Source organism: Rhineura floridana, chromosome 3 (assembly GCF_030035675.1).
Source record: "Rhineura floridana isolate rRhiFlo1 chromosome 3, rRhiFlo1.hap2, whole genome shotgun sequence".
NCBI classification, from domain to species: domain Eukaryota; kingdom Metazoa; phylum Chordata; class Lepidosauria; order Squamata; family Rhineuridae; genus Rhineura; species Rhineura floridana.
In genome coordinates, this window is record NC_084482.1 from 24,089,139 (window position 1) to 24,117,091 (window position 27,953).

A 27,953-nucleotide genomic window follows, 5' to 3' on the forward strand; every position below is an offset into this window, starting at 1 on the left:
CAAAGAGAAAGGGGAAGTTTGTCTTGGAGTTGCATTTCTAGCACCAGTCTGTGTTCCACTTTTAAGTCCACTTTTAAGTCCACTCATAACATGGGACCACCTTTGGATTTTTTTTTTTACTATATATGTGGTTTTCTCTGTCCATCTTTTTCCTTCTCTCTCCACTGTATGAGTTCAGTAGGACTCTCCTACTAATGGGGAACATGAGGAGGAGAGTGCTATGTGCTCATGCTCTGCTTGTGGACTTCCCATAAGACTTTAGTTGGCCACTGTTGGAACAGAATGCTGGACTAGATGGACCTTTGGTCTGACCCAGCAGGGCTCCTCACCACTGCCACCATCATCGTATGTGAATTTCTCCAAGATTTTCCTTGTGCACCCTAATCAAAGTACAAACTGCATGTGACTTGATAGGTGCAATTCAGCAGTGTCTGAGTCATCATGGCAAGGCATTAAAGAATCTGTTTCAGATTTTTCTTTAGCAAATGATGGTGTGGTTCTATAAGATTTTAATGTGCTATAAAATATTTAAGGTTTAGTTGGTTATAAATAGTATTATCATCATTTTGGCTAGTTTTATTTTTTGATATAGATAGTACAATGCTTTTTGTAATGTGCTTGCTGTTGTATGACTGGTTTTGTGGGCGGTGGTTTTTCTTTTTGTATTTTAATATTGCATGGAAGCTGCCTTTTAAAAAAAGTTCGTGAACCTTTTAAATAAATAAATATTGGTGTATACACTTGCAATGGCTCACAGCTGCCTGCAGTGCTCACAGCTGCCCATGCTGGAAGCAACATGCCATCTAAGGCAGAGGTGGATAGATTTCTGGACTGCAAAATTGACTTTGTGGTGTGTGTATGTTGTTGGGGGCTTTTTACTAGAGCCCTGAGGTCCACCCATTGAGTCACGCACAAAACGATGGCTGGGGTTTGACACAGATGCACAATTAGTGGCTTGGGGAAGAGGAGAGTAGAATCAATTAACAACTGCATCCCAAGAGCCAGTGCTTGGATGATTTGCTATACAAGTACAAATCTTCATATAATTTACTACAGATCAGGCATGCTCACATCCCAGTTTAGGGTGGGAGGGACAGCCTTTTCATTGTTGCTATTGCTAAATAACAATATCGTTTCTGGGAGTCAGATACACTTGCCAGTCTACTGCAAATTATCCTGCAAATCTACCAGCAGATTGCAATTTGCCTTTTGGATATTCTTTCTTCAAATTTTAAACTAGCTAATGATCAGTGTTTGTACAGAGCTGTGCACAGTACATTGAAGCTCTAGCAATCAATTGACTGTCAGGGCTCCAAAACATTGGTCATCTGATATCATTGTGACATCAGGTGATTGACCATGGTCAAACTTGCCCCATGGGCAGGGTGACAGAGATAAGAATCTGACCTGGTCCAGTTCCCCACTCCTGCTTTAAAAGGAAAGGGCAGCACTGCAGGCATGCCCATCTTAGATGGAGTTGCAGCCTGGTTGTGGGTCATCATAGCCCCACCAGAAATGACAAGACTAGTTCAAGACATGGTTGAAAGTCCAGGAACCAATCCAGGGTTTGCACGGCCTCTCTTGATTCAGATGTTACAGAGAAATAGAGCTGGGTATCATCAGCATACTGCTGACACCTCACCCCAAATCTCCTGATGACTGCTCTCAAAGGCTTCATATAGATGTTAAACAGCATTTGGGACAAGATGGTACCCTGCAGCACCCCACAGCACAACTGCCAGGAAGCTAAAAGACCCAATGCTATTCTCTGAAAACAACCCTGGAGATAGGATGGAACCACTGTAAAACAGTGCCCATCTCCCCAAGTCAGCTCAGAAGGATACCATGCTGCTGAGACATCAAGTAAGAATAGAAGGGTTGCACTGCCCCTGTCCTTCTCCTGGTAAAGGTCATCCATCAGGGCAACCAAGGCCAATTCAGTCCCATAACCAGGCCTAAATCCAGATTGCAATGAGTCAAGATATCTTTTTCATCCTAGAGTAATTGCTGTGCCACAACCCTCTCCATCACCTTCCCTGAAAAGGGAGTATTTGCGACAGGGTGATAGTTGTCACAAACCAATGCATCCAGGGTGGACTTTTTCAGGAGCAGTCAGATCACCACCTCTTTCAAGGCATCTGGAACCACTCCTTCTCGTAAAGACACATTGATCAAACCATGGATCCACTCAGTCAACCCCCCTCGATAAGCTTTAATAAGCCAAGAAGGGCAAGGATCGAGAGGACATGTTGCTGACTGCATTGTCGCAAGCACCTTGTCCACGTCATAAGGATGCATCAACTAAAACCGATCCCAAGAAGTTGCAGCGGACCTTGCACCGGACACCTCACTGGGGACTACAGTAGATGTAGATGGGGCATCAAGATTGCAATGTAGGCGAGCAACTTTACGCTCGAAGTGCCTTGCAACCAATTCACAGTGGGCTTCTGAAAGGTCTAAAACTCCATTTCCTGAAGCTGATGTTAAAAGACCCATGACAATATGAAAAAGCTCTACTGGATGGCTACTTGAGGATGTGAGAGAGACTTTCTCTCACTTTCTCTGCCACACAGTAGGCATGGTTATGATGTTTTACTTGTGCTGGATCAGCCTCACAGCACATCTTTTACCACTTGTGCTCTAGCCGTTGTGAAGACTGTTTCATTGCCCTTAGTTTACTGATGTACCAAGGTGCAAACCTGCACAGAGATCTGGGTGTGTATGGCCCAATGTGCGTAGGCTCCAAATGCACCACATGTACCCTCTATTTCTCATATAGTATGGATAACATATTCAGAACATATGTGCATTGGGTGTGTGCATGATAACATTTATAAGAGCATAACCCTCCCCAATCCTCACCATAGCACCTCTGTACAACATTTATTTGAGACATTTATATGCTGCCCCATAATATAAAGTTCTCTGTGTGGCTTACAGTAAATAATAATAAAAAAACAAAATAAAACATACAATCTTAGAATCAAAAGCTGCATAAATACAGCAAAAACAAAACTCACTGTACCCCCAAAGTTGAGCACAGATTTAAAAAACATTTTAAATAAAATTTATTTAAAAGGCCTGGGTGAACTGGAATGTCTTCAGCTGACATTGAAAAGTCGGCAAAGATGGCGCTTTGAAGGTGAGCCACCCTGGGAAGGCTGGTCCATAACTGGGGTGCCACTACTCAAAAGTCCCTTTCCCTGGTGGTTACCAGCCTCGCTTCATTTGGCAGAGGCACACATAACAGGGCCTCTGAAGAGGATCTGAAAGATTGGATATGTACATATGGGAGAAGATGGTCTCTCATATAGATTCACAAAGAAAGCGAATCCTCTCTCTTGAAAACGAAGCAGAAAACTTTAGCAAGCCTCATCTCCTCTCCTTCCTAGTTCCAGCCCAGAAATCATCAGTGAAGGGACCTGCAAAAGTGCGAGGGCTCAGTACCTGCCTGTTGATGCTGTGTATCATGTGGACTTACTGAGACAAAAATCCTTCTCCTAGAGCTGCTGTTGTTGCTGTCCAGCAATAATGCAGGGATCGCCAATCTTTTTGAACCATAGGGCACATTTCAAATGTTGTGAGAGTGCTGTGAGCGCCAGCCATAGAATGGGTGCTATGGGGGTGTCGTATAACACAAAGTTAGGGGGTAGTCATGGTGAAGCGCTTCCCATAACTATTTCCATACCAGAAAAGGCTTGGTCTGTTGAGTTTCTACCTGCCATACAGCTGTTAAAGGTACAAGAACCCTGTTTTCTCCAATGCCAACCCTAAACCAAAGCCTAGGCTGCCATCCTGCATCCACCTACTTGGAAATAAGCCCCATTAAGCACAAAGAGACTTACTTCTGAGCAGATCTGTATACCATTTTACTGTAAGTTAACTGTACAGTGAGTTCTTAATGATTTCCTGGTCTTTAGCTCCTGCAAAGCAGGAGACATACCTAAGTCTCTTTGCAAAATTTTCACATTTGCCTTGCAGGGGTGGGGGATTCTTTAACATTCACCCACACTTATGTATTAGTTTTTACAGAAGATGATTTCTAGGCACTACTTGATCTCAGGTGAGCCGAGTACAGGAAAGAAGCATCCTGGTTGCCAGGGAGAAGGAAGGGCAAACTATGGAGATTCCAATGACTAGGAAAAAAATATAGAAGCAGAAAAAGTGCACTACAAGGGAGGGCAAAATAGCAGCTCTTTGGGACCCCAGGAATTCTTATTGCCCAGTGTCCAAACAATTTACTTATCAATCACAGCTCTGACTTCACTCATTGGCTAAAAACACTGACAGGCAGGAGCAGCCAGGCCAACTAATTTCATATAAATCACTTGGAAAGGTGATGCTGCTTAAAGGCACATGGCTGCTTAAAGGCACATGGCTGCTAAAGGGGTGTTACCTAACATCTCTCTGCCTAACTTTCCTCACAGGGCTATTGTGAGAATAAAATGGTAATGGCAAGGACCATTTATACCAGCTTGGGCTCCTTTGAAGAAAGATGGCATATAAATGCAATATAAATGCATAAATACATTTAACAACATTCCAAATGAGATGCCTCTGATAGCCCGTAGTGGCTGGAAAGTACAACAAAAATGCTAGCAAGATCTAATGACTAACCAGTATACTGTAAAACAGATGTCATAAAATAAATGCATCAAATAAATATACTAACAAGTTGATGGGGGCAGGGAGAATGTTCCACTAAATTCATTCCTTTCAAGCTTGACAGCACTCTTGGAACCTGATCCTATGCAGAGGTGTGCCTAAGCCCATTTATTCTATGGATTTAGGCACACCTAACTAGGCACAAGTGGCTTTATCTGTAGCATTACCGTTCCTGAACCAGCCTAGCCTCACCTTACCTGACACAGGCCTCTTTTCCACCTTATCCCTATTACTGATTGTCTGATCTCTGTCAGACCCCACCTTATAATATATACTGTATAGGGTTACCAGGTTCCTGGCCTGAGACTAACTCTGTATCTTTAGGAGAAGAGAAAGTCAGCCAAGTGCAGGTGTTCTTGCAACACTGTAATGGGAAAAACCACAAGGTGGAATTTTCCCTTCCCCCTGCACAACTTTTAAAGATACAGAAGACCTCTTGGCTACCAGGCCCAGCCTCCGAGAGGTCTTCTGCTTAGTTCTGTTTAAAGAACTAATCTAGCAACACCTGATAATTGTTTTCTTTTTTAAAATCTCTAGAATGTTTGTTTATTGAGAGAGAAGGAAAAACTTACAGACAAATTTGGTACAGGTTTCTGCTGTTGCAGCCAATGACTGTAAAGGCAATGCAGTGAGCAATTTGAGCACTTTTGAATTGTTTGAAAATATTAAAATTTAATCAGATGTTAATCAAAACTGATTTAATCAAAACATATTAGACAGCTTACAACTGAAGTTTTTGCTGTTTCATATTGTGTCATGATTTTTCTCCCCACCCCCACCCCCGTAACCCCACAAAAGTTCTGTTAAGGTTGCCAATTCTTGATATGAAACCACTTGATATGAAACAAACCACTCAGGTCATTTGTGTGTGCGTGTTTTGTGGGCTAACATATATCTAGCTCTGAGACCACTTGTTTCTGTGTAACCTTTGCAAGAGTATCCAACGCTATCTACCTTCCATTCACGTTAGCTTACTACTTTTTAAAATTACATTTATATCCACTTTCTTCCACCATGGAACACAAGGCTTCATGCACGTGGTTCCCATGAAGTCATCACAGGACATTATTTAGTCCAGACGACCTGTGTATTGAGAATTCCTCCTGGTTTTCTTGTGGCGTGGTTATAGGATGAGCATTCATCTTGATTTGCTAGCAGGGTGTTTATACATCTTCGCGTTAGTTATTCGTTCATTTCACACTTTTCAATGCATTTCCCCATCACTTTCCTAACCGCGAAGAGTCCTGTTCTGTTTTAAAGTGGATTTGCTGTGGTAGGGTAACAGAGCCCTTTAATCAACTTTGGACCCTGCAAAAACGCTGCAGTATGTGCTTGAATCCCTCCTTCAAAATCGTGACCATCCGGAGGTACACTGGCATAACCTTCGCTGCTTTTTGAAGTTTCAAAATTGCGACATTTTAAACAGCTCCATAACCCAGTTAAGGTATAATTTCTACCCAGTTAGGGTCTTGATTTACATAAAAGAAGCCTTTAGTAAGAGAAAGTCTTCGACCCATAACTCTTTTATAGGCATAGAAAAGCCGAAAAATCCAAGTTCAAGGTAGAAAACTTGGTTGGTCTCTTTAAACCTTTCTTTCTTTCTTTCTTTCTTTCTTCGCAATCCGCGCCCGAAAATTTTTTATTAGAAGGCCCGCCTAGCCGGGCTACTGAGACGCAACTGCTGACGGACATGTTTCCTGGCCTATAAAAAGATAGCGATGTCTGCCGTGAACCAATGGGGCTGGAAGACTTGCAGATGAAGCCTGAAGCAAGGAAGGCTCCCAGGAAGTGGCTGCTGCAGAAAGTGAGGAAGAAGGTGCAGAGAGGCTTTGAAGTAAAAGGTAAACACAGGTAGTTAGGTAGGTGGTGGCGGCGGTGGCGGCGGCGGCGGCGGCGGCTGGGTTTTTGCAGTTTAGGAGGGGGTGTATGGAGGGGAGAGTGCCTTGTCCTGTGAAGGGGATCAGCGAGCTGGCTTTTGGTGTAGCCTGTGTCCTGGATTTGAGTTTTGAGCAGCCCATTCTTGTATTGCCAGACGGTTGCCTTAAGCGCCTTTTCATTCATTGGGGCAAATCCTGTTGAAAGCAGCGGAACTTACTTCCATGTAAGCATGCATGGGATGGGCTCTAAAAGTTTAAAGGGAAGTGCAACTTTAAGAGATCCTTGGTGGAGTTGAGGCCCCGCAGTCTTTAATGTAAAGAGACCCAACTTTAGCCTGACATCTCTACTGTTACAACTACTGTAATAATAAACATTGTTGTTATCATCATGCATGTATATAGAGTCTTAAGAGTATTCAGGCATTTCCCATTTGTCTCAGTAATTTTATGACAGTCTGTTGTTAGCCCCATAATGCTGATGTTGAGATTTGAAGTATCTAGTGGGTTCATAATGCAGGTGAGACTTGAACCAGGGCCTTCTTGATTCACTTCGAAGACTCTTAGCCAGTACACTATTGTTGCTGGCCTGCCTTCAAGTCGATCCCGACTTATAGTAGTACTGAAATCCTACGTGCTAACAGATTGATTCTCTCATTCTGGATCCCTTTGTAGCCAAAATGGCACTATCTGTGCACAAGAGGGATGTATAAGCGGGCTTGGAGAACCCCGAAGATTTGCAGAAGCACAGACATTGTCCCAAAATAGCTCAGTAAAGACTGCTCAGAGGGCCTGAAATGCTGACTGATTGTTGGGAGGGAGAAATCTGGTGGGGTGGAATGGAGTATCCTTGATAGGGGTATAGCTGGCTGGTTGGCTGAAATCTCTAACAGGAACGCCCCTGAAGCCCTGCCCATTTTGTTGCAGGTCCTACTTGTCTGTACAGGCTATGTAAATTATGTAGAGGGCCTTGTTTGGAGAGACTGAACTCTGTATTAGACAGCCAAGGTTGAAATGGGTGAGAGAGATTGATAAGGAAAGGGAAAGGAGATGTTAAGCCTAGTTAAGATGACACTTGGGTGTTCAGGAAAGCTTGTGTGGAAGGATGGATAAAGGAGGCAATGAGAGCAATGTCTCACTCCCAATATTCCAATTTTAGAGGTAGGAAGCTGAGAAAATGTGTCTTGGTCATGGCCATCTGTGGTGTCTGACAAAGGTAGAATTTGAACCCAGGTCTGTGTGCAACTCTTTCTTCATGCATGCTATCTGGAATTGCTACGGATATGAAATTGCCTGTTTGACATAAGCTGCATGATTTATGCTTTGTAATTAGCAGCTCAGCCAGGGTTCGTTATTCCCCATCTGGGGCTACTTGGCCTATTTGTCTGGTGGTTCCAAGATACGAAATGTGTACATGTGCTCTCTCACTCCCTCTTCCCCCTCCCCCTCTATTTAAACAGATGAATCTCTGGAAACAAATGGTCTGTTTCATAGCATTTTTCTGAAGATGAATAAAGTACCATAAAACATCCAGAACTAGTGTTTCCCTGTTCATACTCTCTGCCTATGTATGATTAAATGCTGCTGTTATAGTAGTAATTAATTTCAGAAGTGGTGAGGCCCAGTTCGGTGAATGTCACTCAGAAGTGAGCCCCTACCACTTACTTGGAGTAAGGTCTGCAGCCTGAGGCAAATGACCCAGCTGTTAGCCTTTCTAGGAGGCTGGGGCTAAGGGCACTCTAATAATCCCATATCTTTCAACCCAATGTCCAAAGCTTATTATCTTCCAGATCCCTTAACCTGTTGGTTCCTGTGCCTGTCACCAGTGCCTGCTGGCTTGTGTGTTTCCTGAGACATGATCTCTGGCTGGGTGTTCATGTTCTTCCTCTCTTCTTGTTTGTTTCCCTTCTCATTTGCTTAGGCATCCTCATTACCAGGGTAGCTCTGACCTTGCATAAGTTTTTGTAGACCTAAGCAGAATCCATTTGTTTTGGCCTTACCTTAGGGGGCTGCCTAGGGCAGCATACTGTAGGTACCTACAGTCTTAGCAGCAGCAGAATAAGGTAATATAATTGGTGTAGGTTTACGGGGACTTGGGGAAGAACTACCTGTGGGATCCTAGTAGAGGTGGAGGTGGTGGACACCAGATGATCTGTGTGTGTGCGTGAGCAGGGGAGGAGGGAACACTAAGTTATCATCTGTATAAAAATGTGTAATGATGACCCAGGGTGGTGTGGTCCTCGTACTGTGCTATTGGCTTTCAGTTTAATGGGTGTGGTTTGAGTCCTGTTCTAATTCTTCCATCAATGGAATCTTTTTACATTCCTATGATAATTTCTCAGATAGGGAAAAGAGGTTTTACTTGGCAACCTGCTGCATCTTGGAAGGTTGGAGTAGGGTTACCAGGTGTCTGATTTTTGGCTGGAGTTTCTAGTGTTAGGGGGTCTCCTCTGGGTCTCCGGCTAACTTACCTTAATCTCTGGACTCTCAGCTTCAATTCTTAAAAAAAATAAATTTCTAGGTGGTCTGGTTCCCGAGATATACACCAAAATGTTAGCCGCCCACCCCCCACAACTGTTTAATCTGTTTAACGGATCTGTATAGCAGCCCTTAGCTCCAGAGCTTGGAAAAGTTACTTTTTAAAAACTACAACTCCCATCAGCCCCCACCAGCATGGCCACTGGATTGGGCTGGTGGGAGTTGTAGTTAAAAAACACACGTTTCCAAGTTCTGGCTCTAACCCTGCTCTTTCAGGATTGTAGCCAATAAGTGAAGCCAGGGTTGTGATTTGTTGACCCTGGCAGTGCTTAGGCTTCATTGCAACGTCAGAAAATGATGGTTTTGAGATCTTCAGTTTTTCCCCTTGTGTGCAAGAGTCAGACCCTGGGCTGTTGGAGAGGGCAGTGCTTTGAAAACCTTGGCAATATGAAAGTATTTAATCCAATACTTGCTTTTCTGGGAGTAAAGCAATCCCATGTACCTGGAGTAAACCCCATTGAATTCATTAGAACTTACTTTTGAGGAGACATGGTTAGGATTGTTGCTGTAAATTAATGGGACTTCTGAGTAAACATAACAAATAATTTTGTTTGTGTTGTAAATCTTTCCCTCCCTCTCCAATCCTATTTTTAAAGCAATTAGGCAGGGTTTACCTAGGTATCACATTTTTTATTATGTAGGAAACTAATACTGATTTTTAAAAAAATGTTCTGCAATGACCAACTGGTTTGACAATAAACTATTATATGGGGTGTATTTTTACAAGTGTGTGTGTGTGTATGTGTGTGTGTATAGAGTCTTTCCAACAACCCTGTGAGGTAGGGTTGGTGATTGGAAACCAAGGCAGCGCACAATAAGAAATAAATCCCTTTAAAAACCAATAACCATAAAACAAGTATAAACAGTTGCAAAACAGCTTAAAGTGGCATGATTCTGAATTTTGGGTTGGGTGAATGAAGTTTATTTTTATTTATTATTTGATTTATATCCCACCCTTCCTCTCAATAGGGGCCCAGGGCGGCAAACAAAAGCACTAAAAACACTTTAAAAATAATAAAAACAGACTTTAAAATATATTAAAACAAAACTTCTTTAAAAACATTTTTAAAAGCTGTGACTCCAAGATTTATTTATGTATTTTATTTACAACAGTTATATACTGCTTTATTGTAAAAAATCTCAAAGCGGTTTACAGAAAATTAAAACAATAAAATTATTGGCAAAAACAAAGACATGTATTGAAAAACATTCAAATTAATAAAACCAACAATGAGTTAAAAACAGACTTAAAAACATAATAGCTTTTACATGCGTGAATAGGCTTGCCTAAACAAAAATGATTTTAGTAGGTGCTGAAAAGAGGCGTCTGCCTAATGTCAATAGGCAAGGAGTTCCAAAGCGTAGGTGCTGCCACTTCATTGTTGTTGTTATGTGCCTTCAAGTCAATTTTGACTTATGGCGACCCTATGAATCAGTGACCTCCAATAGCATCTGTCATGAACCACCCTGCTCAGATCTTGTAAGTTCAGGTCTGCGGCTTTCTTTATGGAATCAATCCATCTCTTGTTTGGTCTTCCTCTTTTTCTGCTCCCTTCTGTTTTTCTGTATTGTCTTTTCTAGTGAATCATCATCATCATAATAATAAAATTTTATTTCTGGGTTGCCTATCTGGCCGAGTTAACGGCCACTCTAGGCGACGTACAGCAAAAGGATAAAATACACATATAAACAATCACACTTAATCTAAAACTGCCCATAGTTCATAACAATTAAAACTAGTCCACCCCGGAAATCCTGTAGGCTTGTCTGAATAGCCAGGTCTTTAAGGCCCGGCGGAAACCTGCAAGGGAGGGGACATGGCTAAGATCATAAGGTAGGGAATTCCAAAGGGTGGGAGCCACAATCGAAAATGCCCTCTCTCTGGTCCGCACCAGCCTAACTGATTTAACTGGTGGGACCGAGAGAAGGTCTTGATTGGCTGATCTTGTCAGGCGGCATACTTGGTGATGCTGGAGGTGCTCCTTCAGATAAACTGGGCCGAAACCGTATAGGGCTTTAAAGGTTAATACCAACACCTTGAATTGGGCCCGGTAAACAACTGGTAACCAGTGTAGATCTTCTAACACCGGTGTGATGTGATCACGGCGACGGCTGTTCTTAATCATACATGCTGCCGCATTCTGTACCAGCTGTAATTTCCGGATCGTTTTCAAGGGTAACCCAACGTAGAGCGCATTACAGTAGTCTAAGCGAGAGGAGACCAGGGCGTGTATCACCCGCGGGAGAAGATGGACAGGAAGGTAGGGTCGTAGCCTCTGTATCAGATGTAATTGATACCACGCTGCCCGGCTCACTGCCAAGACCTGAGCCTCCATGGACAGCTGGGAGTCAAGAATGACCCCAAGGCTACGGACCTGGTCCTTCAGGGGCAATCTTACCCCATTAAACACCAGGTCTATATCTCCTAACCTTCTTTTATCTCCCACAAGCAACACCTCGGTCTTGTCAGGGTTCAGTTTCAGCCTATTTCCTCCCATCCATTCGCTTACGGACTTCAGGCACTTGGAAATGGTATCCACAGCCAACTCTGGTGAGGACTTGAACGAGAGATAGAGCTGGGTGTCATCCGCATATTGGTGACACTGCAGCCCAAATCTCCTGATGATGGCCCCCAGCGGCTTTACATAGATGTTAAATAGCATGGGGGAGAGGATAGAACCCTGTGGCACTCCACAAGTGAGAGGCCAAGGGTCTGAAACCTCATCCCCCAATGCTACCCGTTGATATCTATCGGAGAGATAGGAACGGAACCATCGTAAAACTGTGCCCCCTATTCCCAATCCCCCGAGGCGATCCAACAGGATACCATGGTCGACGGTATCGAAAGCCGCTGAGAGATCCAGGAGGACGAGGAATGTACATTCTCCCCTATCCAGCGCCCTCCTCATATCATCCACCAGGGCGACCAAGGCTGTTTCAGTTCCATGTCCAGTCCTGAAGCCCGATTGGAATGGATCTAGATAATCTGCTTCATCCAAGTGTGTCTGTAACTGATTGGCCACCACACGCTCAATCACCTTGCCCAAGAATGGTAAGTTAGAGACTGGGCGGAAATTATTCAACTCTTGGGGATCCAAGGAGGACTTTTTCAGGAAAGGCTTTATTACTGCCTCCTTGAGGGGTAATGGCATTGCACCCTCTTCCAAGGATGCATTCACCACTGCCTTGATCCCTTTGCTCAGTCTCTCTTTGCAGCCCATAATGAGCCACGTAGGGCAAGGATCAAACAAGCAGGTGGTCGGCTTCACAGTAGAGAGCACCTTGTCCACTTCCTCAGAGGGAAGAGGCTGAAACCGATCCCACCGGACCGGAATGCAACTGGCCGACTCTGGCCCACTACCTGTATCCACGGCGTACGGAATCGTGCTCTTCAGGCGCTCAATTTTATCAGCAAAGTGTTTGGCAAATGTGTCACAGGAGGCTTTAGAATGTTCCATGGGTTCCTGAGCAACTGGACCGACCAGGCTTCGGACCACTTGGAACAACCTCCTGGGACAACACTTGTCTTCTCATGATGTGTCCAAAGTATGCTATGTGTCCAAAGTCAGAGGAAGGCAATGGTAAACCACCTCTGAATACCTCTTACCACGAAAACCCTATGAACAGAGTATCCAAAATGCTGCCACTTTACAGGACTGATTTCTTACCAGAGCAGAACAAGTACAATGTGGCACCCATAACATGGAAAGCACAGCTTGAACTTGGCTTGGTAGCAAATCAGCAACCAATGCAGATTTCAGAGCAGAGGTATTATGTGCGTATAGGATCTCACTCCTGTCAGCAATCATGCTGCAGCATTCTGCATTAACTGACTGGCTGCAAGGATATTTTTAGTTTTGGTTTTCGGTTATGAATCCTGACTGCTTGTGGGATGCTAAGTTGTCTGCCTTACTCATAGAAAACTTGTTGTGTTTGGTATGGTATTGCATTTAGGAAAGCATCACTGTATTTTGTTTTTCATTTTCTGTTTGCATTTCATTTACCTTTAACCTCACTCCCTTACATCCATAGAATCAACAACAGTGGTTCCATGCCTTCAGCCCAACCCCCTTAAACCCACTGATGATGTACCTTGTTGGTTGCATGGCAGTTTGTTTCTTGCCCAATAGTGGTAAAAGAGAATTCACATATTTGAGGCTGCAGTTGTTGTTCCCAAGCTGCTGCCTGTGAAGGTAGACCAAACCATGTGTGTTTTCTCTCTGTCAATTTTCGCTCACTGGATTGGCTGTCAAAGTGAGTTTATAGCAGCCCACAGGGTAGACAGAAAGTGTAGAGAATCTTCTTACTCATTTCTCAGACCTCTTTCTGAAGTGAAGGGTCAAATCTGTAAAGATGTTTGGAGCAGCCACATTAAAAGATAAGGGCAGGGCATTCCAGGCAGGGGGTTGCCAATCCTGCTTGGATATGGATGTCTTTGCAGAGGATCCCTAGTCAAGCTTTACCAACAGCACAATCCAAACTATATCTACTCAGAAGTAAGTCCTGTTGAGTTCTGTGGGGCTTAATCCCTTAGTAAGTGTGTTTAGAATTGTAGCCTTCAGGAGCATCCATCTTTACTCCCCAATGCTCCTATCTAACATCTCCACAACACTAGGCTCCTTTGTCCCTATAGTGGCCTTCTGGTGACTTTCCTGGCCTGAAGGCACTTAAACCCTTCTTGCCGAAAGCAAGTAGGCTAGATTAAATGTTCCCTACCCAGGCTCCATCTTTTAGCTAAGATTTCTAGCTTAATTTCCAATCAGATACTTTTTTTAATTGTATGCTCCAAGCAACTGTGATTGATGCTTAGTGTATCATGCTTAATGACATCACTCGGGCCCGCCCTGTGACATCACTCGGGCCCGCCCTGTGACATCACTCGGGCCCGCCCTGTGACATCACTCGGGCCCGCCCTGTGACATCACTCGGGCCCGCCCTGTGACATCACTCGGGCCCGCCCTGTGACATCACTCGGGCCCGCCCTGTGACATCACTCGGGCCCGCCCTGTGACATCACTCGGGCCCGCCCTGTGACATCACTCGGGCCCGCCCTGTGACATCACTCGGGCCCGCCCTGTGACATCACTCGGGCCCGCCCTGTGACATCACTCGGGCCCGCCCTGTGACATCACTCGGGCCCGCCCTGTGACATCACTCGGGCCCGCCCTGTGACATCACTCGGGCCCGCCCTGTGACATCACTCGGGCCCGCCCTGTGACATCACTCGGGCCCGCCCTGTGACATCACTCGGGCCCGCCCTGTGACATCACTCGGGCCCGCCCTGTGACATCACTCGGGCCCGCCCTGTGACATCACTCGGGCCCGCCCTGTGACATCACTCGGGCCCGCCCTGTGACATCACTCGGGCCCGCCCTGTGACATCACTCGGGCCCGCCCTGTGACATCACTCGGGCCCGCCCTGTGACATCACTCGGGCCCGCCCTGTGACATCACTCGGGCCCGCCCTGTGACATCACTCGGGCCCGCCCTGTGACATCACTCGGGCCCGCCCTGTGACATCACTCGGGCCCGCCCTGTGACATCACTCGGGCCCACCCCGTGACATCACTCGGGCCCACCCCTAAAATCTCAGGTTTTGGCATACTTCTGACCTGGCAACCACAAGATGGAGTGTTCATTATGAAGCTGGATGTGCAGCTATGGAGGCTGAGCCGGGTGGCAGTGGCCTAGGCCAAGCCGGGTGCATCATGACAGGTGCCTTGTGGGGCTTGGGCCGGAGCCTGGCGTGCCTGCTGGCCCCGTGCCTGGTGCCTGGCTCGGCCCTGCTACTGCTGGTGTGCTCGGCCGGTGCCCTGGGCGAGCTGCATGCCACCTGCCCAGCGCTGCGCGTGCAGGGCCTGCCTGCCAACCTGGCCTCAGACAAGGGGCTGCAGTGCATGCTCCAGGCCGGGTAGGCGCTCTGCGGCTGGGCTGGCCAGCTCCAGCGGCTTCTTCTCATGAACAACGCTGGTGAGCACCCTCCCGTTTGAAAGAGGTGCCTCTGAGGCTGAGTGAGTGCAGAGTGCTTTTGCTCTTCATGGTTTGCCGATTTCTCTCCCCGTACGTTCCCGTGCCCTGCTGTAAGTAACCCTCTGCGGGCCGCCTTCTGCTTTCCCCGCCCCCATGGAAGTTTTAGATTGGAAGCTCCTGGGGGCAGGGACCTCTCTTCTTGTACCCTGTAAAGCGCTAGGCACAGTGATATCACCATATAAGCAAATAAAATAGCCCCCCCCCATGCGCATGGTTTAAGCGGGATGGGAGCTTGTTAAATAAATTCCAAGACAGTTTTGAGGTCGGCAGCAGGAATCACAATGAGGTTGTTACTGTAGGAATGCCAGTAAAGAGGAGTCAAATGTTTCCAATTTTAAATATGTCTGTCTGTAGTTCATGGGGAAAAAAATATAGTGCAGGGGTTCCCAAACCTTTCCCCCCAAGGACCACTTCAAAATTGCAGAGGGTCTTCGTGGGAGGGGACTATTAAGAGGAGGGGGTGTTAAAAAATGATCCACTCTGGGTGTCAAATACGCTAGGTACGCCACTGGGTTGCAGGCTTCTGTTTCTATCCAGAAGAGTGCCTCCAATTCATTAAGAGCTAATCTAGTAGCTAGAGATTGAGTTATGAACTTGGGATAACTTGGCCATTGTCATGAATTCATCTGATGGCCTTCAGCAAGCCTCTGTTCTCATATCCTCAGTACATCCCATCTGTAGTATGGGGATAATAATAGTGCTCTCTCTCTAGAGTTGCTGGAAGGACTACTGGGATAACTTATGTGAATGATTTAAAATGCTGCTTATGCATGCAAACGCTTACCTGATCTGCAGCCCTATGGGGATTCAGTGAGCTGTTCTAGATGGCCAGATCACATGTGATGGGGAGGGTTTGTATCTCTTCAAGAACCCCAGAGAGGGTAGTGCATTTTTTGTGCACAGAAACATACCGCTTTGCAGGATTGCTGTGGTGAGAACAGGGTCAGCAAGTGTTGGGTTTTGCCCTCACCCCTACTGCAGTGCTTCTGTTCCCCAACCACCCTATAGGAGTATAGGGGCATGTTCAGAAATGCTATTATAAAGGGGGGGTCTCTAAACCATATTTCCATATACAAAGAAAGAGAGAGATGCTGGCCACTTTGGGGGATGTTGGCCTGCTTGGACTAGTTGTGGAGTAATAATTTGTTCGGCCCTCCTGGCCATATCAGAATCCTGTATTCCTGATGTGATGGCAAATCAACTGGTGTTTATGGAGACTTCTGTATCTCAGGAAGTTCTTTGGCTATATGCCTCTACCCCATTATCTCTTGGAATGTTGCCGGCCTTAAAACTAATTACTGTATGCTAACTTTGGATTCCCTCTCCCCCCACCCTTCTAAAATGTTTAGTTGTGTTTTACAATGGTTTGGAATAAGCACTGTGTATTGTTTACTTTGCAGTGGTTAAGATGTTCATAATTTAATGTAGTGTTTCATATTTACTCATTTGTAAGGCGCTTTGAGGATTACATGACAGAAAGGAAATCCTAAACATGAAGGCTGTATCCAATTTTGAATATTTTAATCTCATATGAGTAACAAACAATGATGGATGGTTTGGAATTCTATATTGACCATATTTAGATACTCAAAATGTAGATAAAACCACATTTCATACTGATTTTAGCTATGGAAAAACTTGGGGAAATTTCATATATCAATTTAGGAAAAATGAGAGTCAGAAGGGAAAATTTAAACACATTTGAGATTTTTTTCACTTGCCTTCCAATCCTTTAGTGTGCTTTCTATCATGCTTGCAAGAATATGTGAGTAGATCCACATTCATGAGGGCTAGGAACTTTACATTTAAAAAAACCAAGCATCTTGCATTTTAGTCTGTGTGCAGCGCACTACTGCCATAGACTAATCCTTACCTTAACTTGCTCTCATTCGGATTGACTTGGACTCCTTGTTAATTACAGTTGTGCCAGATGTCCCCGTTCCTCCCTCTGGTCATTTTTCCATGGATACTTTTCAGCTTGTAAAGCCTGAGGATGTGGACAGGATTCTGGAAGAAATGAGAGCCACTACCTGCTTACTTGATCCTTGCCCATCCTGGCTAATTAAATCTGCCAGATTGGGAGTGGCTGGTTGGTTGACATATCTGATTAACACCTCCCTAAGGGAAGGCTCTATGCCAACAATGTTGAAGGAGGCTGTGATTGGGGGGGAAAAAGGACTGCCTTCAAGTCGATTCCGACTTATGGCGACCCTATGAATAGGGTTTTCATGGTAAGCGGTATTCAGAAGGGGTTTACCATTGCCTCCCTCTGAGGCTGAGAGGCAGTGACTGGCCCAAGGTCACCCAGTGAGTTTCATGGCTATGTGGGGATTCGAACCCTGGTCTCCCAGGTTGTAGTCCAACACCTTAACCACTACACCACACTGGCTCTCTAGGCTGTGATTAGACCTTTGTTAAAAAAGCCTTCATTAGAGACTGGCCGGACGTTAAGATCCACAGGATCTAATCTCCCCTTTCTTGGCAAGGTGATTGAGAGGGTGGCGGCGGCTCAAGTTTTCCTGGATGAATCAGATTATCTAGCCTCTTTTCAATCAGGCTTCAGGCCTGGTCATGGGACAGAGACTGCCCTGGTCTCCCTGCTTGATGACCTACACTGGGCATCAGACAGGGGGAGTGCAGCCCTATTGGTGCTGCTGGACCTCTCGGCGGCCTTTGATACCATTGATCATGGTATCCTTCTGAGCCGTCTTGCTGGGATGGGTCTAGGAGGCACTGTTTTACAGTGGCTCTGTTCTTACCTGACAGACAGGACCCAGAAAGTGGTGCTGGGAGACTACTGCTTGGCCCCCTGGCCGTTGGCCTATGGGGTACCTCAGGGTTCCATTCTGTCTCCCATGCTCTTTAACATTTATATGAAACTGCTGGGAGAGGTCATCCAGAGACTTGGAGTGCAATGTCATCAATATGCTGATAACAATCAACTCTATCTCTCCCATCTGATGGCAAGGTGGGACTGCTCATCCTAAACCGGTGCCTGGAGGCTGTGAAGGGCTGGATGTGGGCGAACAAACTGAAACTTAATCCAGACAAGACTGAAGTGTTGCTGGCCAAGGGAAAAACTGCCCCAGGGATAGGGTTGCAACCTGGATGGGGTTGCACTCCCCTTGAAAGAGCAGGTCCGCAGTTTGGGAGTTCTCCTGGATCCTGCCCTGCTGCTGGAATGACTGCGGTAGCCAGGAGTACTTTTGGCCATCTCAAAATGGTCCACCAGCTGCGTCCGTTCCTGGAAGCAGCTGACTTGGCCACAGTGACACATGCCTTGGTGACATTGAGGCTTGATTACTGTAACACACTCTATGTGGGGCTGCCTTTGAAAATGATTCGGAAACCTCAGTTGGCCCAAACTGCAGCAGCCAGAATGTTAACTGGAGCACAGTGCAGGGAGCATATCACCCCTGTGCTTTATCGACTCCACTGGCTCCCAATTTGTTTCCAAGCCCAATTAAAGTGCTGGTTCTGACCTGTAAAGCCCTAAACGGCCTTGGACCAGTGTACTTAAGGGACCGCTTATGTCCATATGTTCCTAGCCTGGATTTAAGATCATCTGCCTCTGGTCTCCTCTGCGTGCCTGGAATGAAAGAAGTTAGACTGACAGGCACGCGGGAGAGAGCCTTTTCAATTGTGGCTCCCAGACTTCGGAATTCCCTGCCCCAAGAAGCCCACTTTGCTCCCTCCCTGATGGTCTTCCGGAAACTTGTAAAAACTATTTTGTTCTGGAGAGCCTTTGGTTGGGACTGACGGGTCAGCCTGACACTGTTTTAAGTTTGTTATCTTTTATTTTTATCTTTTAAGTTCTTTTATTCTCACTCTCTTATATGTGTATGGACATATATCCATGTATGTATGTTTGTAAGTGTGTGTATGTGCATGCATAATGCATTTTATGTATTTTAATTGTGTTTTATGCATTTTAATTTATTGTAATGTTTGTGTTTTTATTGTGTATTTTACTATATATGTGTACTATTTTATTGTAGCCGCCCTGAGTGTCCTATTGTAGGGTAGAAGGGTGGGATAGAAATATTTCAAAGAAATAAACTTGTCTGCGATACAAACTCTGTGGCACTGTCTGTATAGCACTTGTCATGCATGAAATGAAATGGGCTGCCTTCAAGTCAATTCCGACTTATGGCAACCCTATGAATAGGGTTTTCAAGGTAAGTGGTATTCAGAGGGGGTTTACCATTGCCTTCCTCTGAGGCTGAGACGAGGCAGTGACTGGCCCAAGGTCACCCAGTGAGCTTCATGGCTATGTGGGGATTCAAACCCTGGTCTCCCAGGTTGTAGTCCAGCACATTAACCATAATATATCTGCATAATATATGGCATAATATGTGCCATTTGACCTTATGGTATAGACTTTGCTCTGAGTGCAAATCCCTTCCGCCTAGTTGATTTATTGATAGTATTTAATTTTATGTTGTTGTGCTAACAGTATCTTCCCCCCCCCCAGGTGACAGTTTCTTCTCTCCTTGAGAACCATGTGGGATCCCAATGCAGGTAAAAGTAGGAAGCAGATTTGATGGGTTTATTTGGGGTACCTGTATACGGAGAATGCATAGAGAAGGGCACAAAGGTGGCAAATACGTTGTATGTGAGCTATCTCTAGGCAAGAGGGCATTTTGATGGGCATTGGCTGCCTTCCTGAAAAGGGCTGAGTCACTTGCTTCTAGTCCTGGGTTTTAATAGCCGCCACATTACTTTTTAAAAAAGCAAGGCGACTGGCTAATTGCCAAGTGTTGATGTATCTCATCAGCATTAAAGCTCACTTTGATGGTAAAACTCTTGCAAGTATTCTGTGAAGGAAAGCCTGCCTAGAAGAAAAGCAGGCATTTTTTAAGGATGGTCACAGTTAGGTCACTTTCTGTAACAAAAGTAGCTTGCCTCAAGTCAAAAACAGATGAATTGCCTGCGTGCTGTGATCTCACTGCATATGAGATGTTGTCCTCAGTGACTCAGCAGAGTCCATTGTCAAGCCAAAAGTCTTGGTTTGAAGTTGCTATTTGTTACTATTGACTTAAAAAAAAAAGTTCCTGGATCTGCCGTCTCTGCATCTGCAGTCAACCAAGTGGCCTTCCTGGATTTGCTTAATCTGAGGATTCTTCTCTAGTTAGGGTTAATGTTGCTTTCTGATCAAGGAGATCCTTAGCTTGATTTAGATAAAAACCTTTATGGCCCAAAGGGCAATCAATGGCCTTTGCAATTGTCACTTTGTATTAATCCACTGAAACTAGGTTGCCTGAACGTGCCCAGTGAGCAAGGGACTGTAAGGCTGCTGCTCTGAGGAATCTGCGGAAGAAAGGAGAACTGCTGCTACTTGCAAGCTTGATGGGCTGAGGATGGGACTGGAAAGTGTGTGGATGTAGTAGATTATCGGAGGGATGAACTGTCAAGGACAGTCTGTAGCTTGGTGGTAGAGCCTAGACTTTGCATGCAGAAGGTCCCAAATTCAATCCCTCATGAAGAGCGGTTGCCAAGTCAGTGTAGAAACTACTGAACTAGGTGGACCACTGGTCTTACCCAGTATAAGGCGTTTTTCTATGTTTCAGAGAATACTGGTTCCTGCTAAGGTTATCTACTATAAGTAGAATGAAGTATCGGCACCTCTCTTAGAAATTAACCACCTAATAGTAAGATCCTATAGGATGGCTGCCGCAGGATTTGTTTCATCTTGCAGCTGATCAGACTTTTTCCCTTCCCCCTCTTTTTTTCTTTAGGCCAGCCAGGTGCCTACCCAGGAGCAGCCTATCCTCCCAATCCTTCTTACCCAGCTGGCTTCAACCCTGCACACCCTCCTCCTGTGAATCCTGCCTTTCCCTCTGGCCCAGTACCTGCTGGCTCATACCCTGGCCCTCCATCAGGGATCCCAGGGCAACCTGCGTACCCACCGGGTCATCCTATTCAGCCCCTGTATTCTGGGCATCAGCCTGGCTACCCTGGCCCGCCTGGCGGTCCTTATCCCCCGCCTGCTCCTGGTATGCCTGGAGGAATGGGGGTGAATCCTTTGCTGCCTGGGGCTATTGCTACGGGGACCTATGGGATGGATAAGAAGGCAGCCAAGAAGATGAAGAAGAAGATGAAGAAGGCCCACAAGATGCACAAACCACAGAAATCCCACAAGCTGCACGGGAAGGTCTGTGGAAGGGGAAGGGTGGGAGGACGGGCGGATTTTGGTTAAGCCAGGAAATATGGACCTCATGTATGCTGCTGTGTTGCAGGGAGTAGCCAATCTGGTGCCCTTCAGATGTTACTGGACTCCAACTCCCATCATCCCTAACCATTGACCATGCTGGCTGAGGCTGGTGAGAGTGGAAGTTCAGCGACACCTGGAGGACGCACAATGTTAAGGAAGGCTGCTGTGGAGGCTAAGCAAAGAAGGTCTGATTGTCTGAGGTCAAGGGTAGCTGCACCTTCCACCCTCAGACAGGCAGTGCTGAGGGGTTTGTGATTAGAATCTCTTTGAGGCCTATCTGTAGAATCTTGGCACAGCTTTTGCGGGGGTAGTGGAAGGGAGGACCTAGTGGAGTGTGGGGGTGGGGGGAGAGGTACTTATCTCTCCAGGGAGGAAACCTGCCAACTGAATGCTCATTTCTCAGTCAAAATATGGCCATGCTTATCAGCCCTCTTCAGAAAGCAGCAATCGTGCCAATCAGTGGAGAAGAGAATACGGGGATATCCAGCTGACCCAGTTCTACTCTGAACAGCTGATCGATACCATTATTGCTTTGTGAAATAGGCCCTGGGGGCGCAGCTGGATTGGGAAGAGGAACTGCTTGTGTCTCACTCATTTGTGCCCACGGTTCCCCACCTAGGGAAGGATAGGCACTTGGGAGCCTGCTTCCCAACATGCATGCCCCCAACAGCTGAATCAGGATGTTGGAAGTCCAGGATGTTGAAGGATTTATGAAGGGTAAGGCTGTCAGTGGCTGCTAGCTGCGATGGTTGTGTACTGTCTTCAGGATCAGAGGCAGGATGGTTCTAAATACAAGTTGCTGGACATTGCAAGTGGAGAGTGCTGTGGTACCCGGGTCCTGCTTTTGGGCTTCCCTCAATGGGCATCTGTTTGGCTACTCAAAGAACAGGATGCTGGACTAGATGAGCCTTTCGTCTGATCCAGAAGGGGCTTTTCTTATGTGTGGTTTTTCCAGTGATTGAATGAGCTTCTGTTAGTCTGCAGTTTATGTCAGTAGCGTTTAATCATTCTGGTAAAACAATCTACAGTAAAAGTTATAGTAATAAAACAGCACTATACCCCAATAAAATGGGGTCAGGTTTTGAATCTATAATCTTGAATATTTTACCTTTACCATATCATTCTATGTAGATTTACTGAAGAAGAAGAAGAAAAAGAATAACTTTATTTCAGTCAACCGACCACAATACAGTATAAAAATATTAACATGAGACTGCTTGGTGACAGAGCTATGGCAGACATCACAACAATATGATAAAATTAATTACAATTTACAGTCTTACAGGGTCTGGTCACAATGGCCAGGTTCAGAAATTTGGCCACTTGAACAGTAATTGCCTTGTCAGAGCCCTCTAGTAAAACCGGCAGAAGAGACTCAGGGGAGCGGCCTGGAAGGGACTGCATAATAGGGTATAAAATATCTTTTCTGGCCCCTTCATAATACCTACAATTAAACAGAACATGTAAAACAGACTCCACAGTAGATTTACTGTTGTCACTCCCATTTTTTTCCAAGTCTTTGTCCTTCCTCCTCCCTCCAAAAGGTGGGCATGGTGCTTCTGGTGCTACTGATGATAGTTAAGATTACTGATCCTCAGCCAGTGAATTGTAGATTAAATGATCCAGAAATCCCCTTCAGAGTTTAGTCATTACTCTCAGGATCCTTCTTCAGATAGGCAATAACAAGATGATTGGATGAGAATTAAGAAGCTAGGTTATTGACCCTACAGAGCTCTATTGGATCTGGGGAAGGTGGAAATTAGAGACATCTATAGTCATGGCAGATGTAATGCAATAGGATAAAAAGGGACTAGGGTAGTCAATAGACACAGTCCAGAGGATGTTAGACAGACCAACACCACTGAAATTACCAATTGCTCAGTTTCACACTTGGATTCCATTGGACTCTTGAGTATACGTAACCTCTGGATTGTTCCTGGTGGCTACTGAGCCTTCACAGTGAGAAAGTGACTTGGAGAATTGGCAAGGAGTTCATAGAATCAGAGAACTGTAGAGTTGGAAGGGGCCTATAAGGCCATTCAACCCCCTGCTCAATGAAAGAATCCACATTAAAGCATACCTGACAAGTGGCTGTCCAGCTGCCTCTTGAACACCTCCAGAGTTGGAGAACCCACCATCTCCCTAGGTAATTGGTTCCATTGTTGTACCACTCTAACAGTTAGGAAGTTTTTCCTCATGTTCAGTTGAAATCTGGCTTCCTGTAAGTTCAGCCCATTATTCTGTGTCCTGCACTCTGGGACTATCGAGAAGAGGTCCCGGCCCTCCTCTATGTGACAACCTTTCATGTACTTGAAGAGCGCTATCATATCTCTCCTCAGCCTTCTCTTCTCCAGGCTAAACATCCCCAGTTCTTTCAGTCTCTCCTCATGGGGCTTTGTTTCCAGTCCCCTGATCATCCTTGTTGCCCTCCTCTGAACCCATTCCAGTTTGTCTGCATCTTTCTTAAAGTGTGGTGTCCAGAACTGAATGCAGTACTCAAGATGAGGCCTATCTAGTACTTCATGCAGTTTGGAAAGGATACTTCTGTTAATGAAGCTTAAAATAGCATTTGCCTTTTTTGCAGCAACATTGCACTGTTGGCTCATACAGGAATACCCCGCTATACGGACCTTCACTTTAAGGACACTCACGAGTACGGACATACTTACAGTAGCACCATTCTCCTGTTTATGTATGCTCGCTTCGCAAGAACGGACACTTAACCTTTGGTTGTGGCCTGTTCTTTCGGTGCTTGGGGGGGTGGAAAGAGACATGATCGTGCTACTGCGAATCAGCTAAAAGGCGCAGCGGCGCAGCAGCAGAGGCTCTAGCGCAGGGCTTTGAGGCTCTGCGTGAAGGAGAGGTGGCACAGAGGTGGCACAGTGGTGGCGCAAGTGAAAAAAGGTAGTGCTTCAATTTAAGTACATTTTCGGTTTATGTACTCGCTCTGGACCCATTGCGTACGTTAATGTAGGGTATTCCTGTATTCAGCTTGTGATCAGCAACAATCCCAAAATCTTTCTTGCATGTAGTATTGCTGAGCCAAGTATCCCCCATCGGATAACTGTGCATTTAGTTTCTTTTTCCTAGGTGTAGAACTTCACACTTCTGAATTTACACTTAAATTTCATTATGTTGTTTTCAGCCCAATGCTCCAGCCTATCAAGATCACTTTGAATTTTGTTTCTGTCTTCCAGGGTATTAACTATACCTCCCAATTTTATGTCATCTGCAAATTTGATAAGCATTCCCTGCACCTCCTCATCCAAGTCATTAATAAAAATGTTGAAGAGCCCTGTGGTACCCTGCTTGTTACCGCCCCCCAGTTTGAGAAGGAACCATTGATAAGCGCTCTTTGAGTACAATTCTGTAGGCAACTGTGGATCCACTGATAGTTGTTCCATCCAGCGCACATTTAGCTAGCTTACTAATCAGAATATCATGGGGTACTTTGTCAAAAGCTTTGCTGAAGTCAAGATATATTATGAGTACAGCATTCCCACAGTCTACCAGGGAGGTTACCCATTTAAAAAGCGAGATTAGTCTGGCAGGATTTGTTCTTAATAAATCCATGTTATTTTCTAGTAATTGCACTGTTTTCAAGATGCATACAGAATGACAGCTTTATAATCTGCTCCAGAATTTTCCAAGGCATTGATGTCAGACTGACTGGTCTGTAGTTCCCAGGTTCCTCCATTTTTCCCTTTTTGAAGATAGGGACAATGTTAGCCTGTCTCCAGTCATCTGGCACTGTTGTGGAACAGTGGAGTAGCAATGTGGGTTTTTTTTCCACAACCATTGGTTGGAAGTGTGTGTGTGGGGAAACGGGGAGAGGAAGTAGGAGTAGAGATCGAGAAGAAGACACAACTGTTTTACGGCAGCCTGGGAAAAACCTGCCTTGCAGTGAGCCACAGGAGCAGGGGTCAATGGAGCCCCGAGGGAGGGAAGGGGGTGGGTGGGAGAAGGAAAAATGGAAATAAATCCAAAACAGATGGAATGATGGGGGTGGGGTGGGGGAAGCACTCTGAGAGCAATCTGTTCTGACCATTTGTTAATGGTGGGGGTGGGGAGAACAGGATGCCGAAGTGGACAGCAATGGAGGAGGATGGAACACAAAGGGAGCACTATTCAATGCTGCAAATGCCATCCACCATTAGATCTGGCTCCACCCATGATTGAGTGCAAACCCCAGTTGACTTGTCCTGTGATAAACAACCCTTCACTGGAAAAAATAAAGGTTTTCCCATCCCTGCAGTACATGTTCAAAGTCTGTCTTTTTCTTCATCCAATCTGCATGTGTAGGAAACAGTAGTTTTAGCTGATAATGAGGCATTAATATCCCCAACTGGCATTTTCTTGAGCAGAGCTCTGGGATAGATTAAAATTCTGATTAGATTTCAGTAAAAGTAACACTGAGTCAGAATGGAAGTCTCATGAGCCTCTCTCTCTTTCTCATTTACAGCATTCCTCCTCTTCCAGCAGCAGTGACTCCGACTGAGGCTTCCCCCTACCTCCCAGCCATATCCTCTTCCCACAAATGCTGATCCTTGCACCAATCTTCTTGCCTCCATCAAATGCTGGTCTACTAAATTGTCATGAGAAAAAGATGACACCTGCTAGTTGCTCATCATATCTTAACAGGGTTGGGACAAACAAAGTTTCTCCCAATGACATATGCAACGTCCTGCAAAGTGTGATGGAAGCTCTGGGGTTGCTGATTAAACAAGTTTTGTGTGATCACCTGATATGCCTTAACAAGTCAGAATGGGAGGCCAGTAGTTGGCTTAAATACTATTCATCTGCAAACATGAGTAACAGTGGCACCCTTTTTCCTTCTGAGATGTAGGCTGTTCATACTCTGGCCAATCAAGTCATTCATGAAGCTTTCTGATAGGCTCAAGAAGGCTAAGCTGTGCCCCTTCAGATGATGTTTGTCTACAACTACTATCATCCCTGACCGCTGGCCATGCTGGCTGGGGCTGATGGGAGTTGTAGTCCAACAGCATCTGGAGGGCCAAAGGTTAGCCACCCTTGCTTTAGGCTGAGGTTGAATGTGACATGATGGTTCCAAGTTGGCCTGAGTGCTTTTAAAAATTTATCCCATTCCCCCATATGATTATATTTTCTGTGCCACTTAGGGAAATGACAAATAGGAGAGATTGCCCTATATTTAAACTGTATTTGGAAAGTGTGTGTGTTGCTTATTTAATGTAAGCTAGAATGATAAGTTTCTTAATATTGAAACTAAAATGTGCTTGATCAAGGATGCTCATACTCCTTTGTGTACACACTTCAATAGCTTTATTATGTTGTTTTGGAGACATGATTTATTTTTTTAACACAACCGTGGATGAAAATCTTCTTTGAGACATATTCCAGAAAGCTTAAATACTTTACTTCCACATGGGGAAACACATTGGTAGTTTGCATCGTGCTTAATTATAACACTACGTCCATGGATGCAATTTCTGGTGGTCCAAAGTGGGTATCTGATTTAAGATGGTTAGGAGTATCTTAATGAATTACATAAAATCTATGATCACACATTATCTCCCCCTCCCAGTTGATTGTATGCTCCAAGCCACTGCATTTGGAAAGAATATGTTCCCTCTCTCTTTAACCCAGGATTGCTTTTGCACTGTAATATCCAGATGTGCTTATAGAATAAAAGGAGCAAGTTGCAGTTGACCAACCAGTTTAAAAGTGCATAGAGATTACATGTCTCACAATGCCTTATCTGGGCTCTTAGCAGGGAAGGGGAAGCCATGGCCCTCCAGATGTTCTTGGACTACAGCTCCCATCGTCCCTGAAAGTTGGCTATGCTGATAGAAGTTGGAGTCCAACATCGTGTGGACGGCCACAGATTTACTATTTATCTGCTAAAGCCAGCTTGGATGTACAGTTCTGGGAAGCTTTGCTATTATGTGGTCCATAAGAGTGGATCCTGAGTCTATGATGACTATGTCTTGTTATGACTGCTTGTATCTTTTGTAAATCTTTTCATCCTCCCCACTTCTCTAGCTATAGAAATAAGCATGTCCAATTCTACCCTGTACTTTTTTTCTTGTTGCTTGTCTCTCAGTAAAGGATTTTGGTTTAATACTCAACTGAAATTGTGTGTGTTCATATTTTTTTTAATGTGAAAATTCAAAGTTAAACCTTAAAAAAGAAGTTGAATTTAAATGTGTGCATGTTTATAGAAAGCCATCTTTTGTCCATAGATGCAGGGCTGTGCCTCCATAGGTTTCATCAGGTGTTCCCCTGTTCTTAGCTTCAAGCCTGTGGTTGGTTCAGCTCTTAACTTCAAGAATATATCTAAACCAGCAATACAGAACCTGTGGTCTTCCAGATGCTGCTGGACTACAACTCCCATAATTCTTGACCATTGGCCATGCTGGCTGGGGATGAAGGGAGCTGGAGTCCAACAACATCCAAAGGGCCACAGGTTTCCCCATCCCTTATCTAAACCAAGAAATGAAGGTTTGTGTAAAGATGCCACAGTATTGCTATGTATGGCAGGTTCAATCCAATTAAAGGAACCCAATGACATTTTAAAAAGAGAAAGGTGAAAAAGATAAATGTTTTTGTTTTGATTCCTGCATCTTCCTCCTCTGGGTAGAAAACTCATGACT

At 45.1% G+C, this 27,953-nt stretch overlaps 1 protein-coding gene across 4 annotated transcripts; it reads left to right on the forward strand.

Annotated features, from left to right (window-relative positions):
• Positions 1 to 6,268: 6,268 nt before the first annotated feature.
• Positions 6,269 to 27,428, forward strand: PRR13 (proline rich 13). 4 transcript variants are annotated; one of them, XM_061615032.1, is made up of 4 exons: positions 6,269 to 6,524; positions 19,582 to 19,628; positions 20,846 to 21,261; positions 25,784 to 27,428. In XM_061615032.1, exons 2-4 carry the CDS (start codon positions 19,610 to 19,612, stop codon positions 25,817 to 25,819), a joined length of 471 nt encoding a protein of 156 aa, XP_061471016.1. In that variant the 5' UTR covers positions 6,269 to 6,524; positions 19,582 to 19,609; the 3' UTR covers positions 25,820 to 27,428. The 4 variants fall into 4 exon arrangements, with proteins under 4 accessions (XP_061471016.1, XP_061471017.1, XP_061471014.1 ...); XM_061615033.1 differs by having other exon boundaries at positions 6,269 to 6,516; XM_061615030.1 differs by having other exon boundaries at positions 6,274 to 6,506.
• The last annotated feature ends 525 nt before the right edge of the window (positions 27,429 to 27,953 follow it).